At 39.5% G+C, this 3,506-nt stretch overlaps 1 protein-coding gene across 2 annotated transcripts in view; it reads left to right on the top strand.

The window, feature by feature from the left end:
• GUCY1A2 (guanylate cyclase 1 soluble subunit alpha 2) overlaps window positions 1–3,506 on the top strand; it is a 145,844-nt gene that overhangs the window by 124,911 nt on the left and 17,427 nt on the right. For both annotated transcript variants that reach the window (XR_004751236.1, XM_035327465.1), the window contains exon 7: window positions 1,576–1,730. Coding sequence is in view for 1 of the 2 variants with exons in the window: in XM_035327465.1 (XP_035183356.1) it covers window positions 1,576–1,730 (155 nt within the window). In the remaining variant the exon portion in view is untranslated. The remainder of the gene's footprint in view (window positions 1–1,575; window positions 1,731–3,506) is intronic.

Genomic DNA, 3,506 nt, shown 5'->3' on the forward strand with positions numbered 1-3,506 from the left:
TTTTCTTTTCTTTTCTTTTCTTTTCATTTCTTTTCTTTTCTTTTCTTTTCTTTTCTTTTCTTTTCTTTTCTTTTCTTTTCTTTTCTTTTCTTTTCTTTTCTTTTCTTTTCTTTTCTTTTCTTTTCTTTTCTTTTCTTTTCTTTTTTTTCTTTTCTTTTCTTTTTTTTCTTTTCTTTTTTCTTAATCCTAGTCATTAATTAACAGCATTATTATGAGGTGCCTGTGGGAATGCTGAAAACTGTATCACACAATGCAGTACGTGTTACTAGATTAGGCATGGCTTTAGTGTATGGTAGATATAAAGCCATACCCATTGTCAGTTATTTGTAAGAGAGGAATGGAATGAAAAGGATATTTAGCTGCATGGTCAAACTCTTGGACACACAGGAAGAGCTATAGTCCATGAAATAATGTGAGACCTACATGTTCATAGAACTTTAAGAACATCAAGGTTATAATGGTAACAAAGATTATTTTAACAGCATATTCTATGCAAATTAGATTTAAATTTGTATTTGGGCAAACATTTACTATTGTTTAAAAAAAATAGGGATAGATAGACTGTTAATTGAGTAAGTCAAAGACCTGAGGGTTGTATTAATAGGTCTGCTTGAGTAGGTATTTATTTTTCTGCATGTTATCTCGGTACAGTTGCTGTGAGTAAAAGTATCCTCACAGGATATAAATATAAATATCTTTTTTTTTAAAAAAAAATGTAATAAAGTTAACAAGAAAAAAAGAGTTTCCTATTTATAAAAAATGATTTTCTTGGCAAACATAATAGGTTGCTAAAATTTATGAATAAATCTTCTATGTTTGTTTGTTCACTCTGAAGGAAACTGGGAGGGTGACCTCAAGCTTTCCAGATCAATGTAATCTCTACACCTCAGACAGTTTCAGGGGAATAGACTTTTTTTTTTTTTTTTCTTTTTTCTTTTTACATTTGCTGGGGATTTATTCCTTCTTATTGGAGGGGGAAGGTTGTAAAATGATTTTTAGAAGCACTGATGCCTTGATCTTCAGCACCTTTGCCATTGCAATATCTCTTAGACTGGCAAAGAGAGAAAAGCAGCCATAGACTTTGAGAAGAAAAATAAATACTAGTAAGACAAAAGTACCATATTCATTCACTCTACTGCTCTTCATGACAGTTTGAGAAAATGTGGGTCTTTGATTAAAGCCTGTGTTAGAAGTAGTGGCAAAATTAACACTCTGTATTGTGTCTGCGTAATTAGGTAACTGATTTTGTAGTAACACCTGGTCATCCTGTCCTGTTCTTTTTGCGATTCCTGTTTTGACTGTGGTAGTCTCCAGCAAACATGCACAGAAGCAGCAGACAAAAATTGTTTTAGTGAAAAGATACCATTTTTTTCTTCTTCCTTTTTATATCTGCATCTGATTTAAGCTAAAGGAATGGCAGAGCTTGTTTTTTTATTTTTATTTTTTTCTACCCTTCCTTCTTTGGTTTATTATTTGTTTGAAGGGGGAGCTGTGACTGGCTTGTACATAAGTGCTAATGACATTAACACAGGCAGCACAAGAGAGACAACTGACATGGATCTCATGTTTTTCCAGATGAGGATAGGCATTCACTCAGGATCTGTGCTGGCCGGCGTTGTTGGTGTAAGAATGCCACGTTATTGTCTCTTTGGAAACAACGTCACCCTTGCAAGCAAGTTCGAGTCAGGAAGTCACCCACGCCGCATCAATGTCAGTCCAACCACGTACCAGTAAGTGTTGCTAGCCTTTTCATATTGTTTATTATTATTTCATCTTGTTTTCAGCACGATCTTATAGCAGGCACTGCCTTCACTCAGCACATGAGCTACAGCAGAAAGTCAGCAGGGTGCCAGGATAACCGGAAAGAGGGACTGCATGGGGTTCTCAGGCTTTTGTTTGCAGGCTTGCATCAGAATGCTCAAGGAAGTCGGGCAAGTGGAGGCAAGGGAACACAACAGGATGGGCAGCCATGGCTGCCTATAAAAAATGTGTAATAGAAGTGGGCAGGTGACACTAAATTAGTAGGAGCTGTTGACTCCCTTAAGGGTACAGAGGTCTTGCAGAGAGATCTTGACAAATTAGAGGGCTGGACAACCACCAACTCCATGAATTTTAACAAGAGGAAGTGCAGGATTCTGCACTTGGGAAGGAGCAACCTCATCTGCATGTAAATACTGGGGTCAAGAAGCTGCAGAGCAGCCCCACAGAAAGGGATCTGGGAGTTCTGGTTAACAGCAAGTTGAATGTGAGCCAGCAGTGTGCTCTGGCAGCCAAAAGGGCCAACCATACCCTGGGTGCATCAGGTCAAGGCTAGCAGGTCAAGGGAAGGGATTGTCCTGCTCTGCTCCGTGCTGCTCTGGCCTCACCTCAAGTATTGTGTGCAGTTTTGGGTGCCACAATAAAAGAAGGACATAAAACTATTAGAGAGTGTCCAAAGGAGGACTACAAAGATGGTGAAGGGTCTAGAGGGGAAGATATATGAGGAGCGGCTGAGTCCGCTTGGTTTGTCCAGCCCAGAGCAGAGCAGGCTGAGGGGAGGCCTCATGGCGGCCTGCAGCTCCCTCACGAGGGGAGCGGAGGGGCAGGCGCTGAGCTCTGCTCTCTGGGGACAGTGACCTGAGGGAATGGCATGGAGCTGGAACAGGGGAGGGTCAGGCTGGGTGTGAGGGAAAGGTTCTTCACTGAGAGAGTGCTCAGGCACTGGGACAGGCTCCCCAGGGCAGTGGTCACGGCACTGAGCCTGCATGAGTTCAAGAAGTATTTGGACAGTGCTCTCAGACAAATGGTCTGACTTTTTGAGTGGTCCTGTGTAGAGCCAGGAGGTGGGTTCAGTGATCCTTGTGGGTCCAACTTGGGCTGTTCTCTGTTTCTATGATTCTATGATTCTATCTCCCACAGTATCATAATTTTATGCAGTTGATGAAGAGAAGCATGGTTCTTTTAGCTCAGGAAAGAGTTAATTTTGTGAGTGCAGCCAAGCTTTCAAAGACTTTTTGTGCTTTCTTGGAAACAAAATTTCTTATTTAGCACTGTAAAGAGACACTTAATAGAAGTTTTTTCTTAATATAAGAAAAAAGATTGAAAATGGCAAAGCATTATCACCACTTCTTTGAAGAAATTATGCAAATAGAGAGAGGGCTTGATTAAATCGGGTCATGAGGAACATCTAAAATAAAAAAAGGTGTTCCTTATTGTTCAAATTTGACAGCTTGATAATAAGAGTTTCTTGTGTTTGGATTGTGACTGATGTATTCAATTTTTTGGCAGGAGATCTAGATCTTACTCTTTTTTTTTTTTTTTTTCTACATTCTGTATCTCAAGTAATTTTCTGAAGTACAGTTTTGCTCAGGTTTTTGGACTCTGTTCCTCTACAGTAAATCTGTAAGCAGTCATTCAAATAATATTGTTTTTCCTTTCCTTTCCTTTCCTTTCCTTTCCTTTCCTTTCCTTTCCTTTCCTTTCCTTTCCTTTCCTTTCCTTTCCTTTCCTTTCCTTTCCTTTCCTCT

The sequence above is a fragment of the Oxyura jamaicensis genome, chromosome 1 (assembly GCF_011077185.1).
Source record: "Oxyura jamaicensis isolate SHBP4307 breed ruddy duck chromosome 1, BPBGC_Ojam_1.0, whole genome shotgun sequence".
In the NCBI taxonomy this organism is placed as follows: Eukaryota; Metazoa; Chordata; class Aves; order Anseriformes; family Anatidae; genus Oxyura; species Oxyura jamaicensis.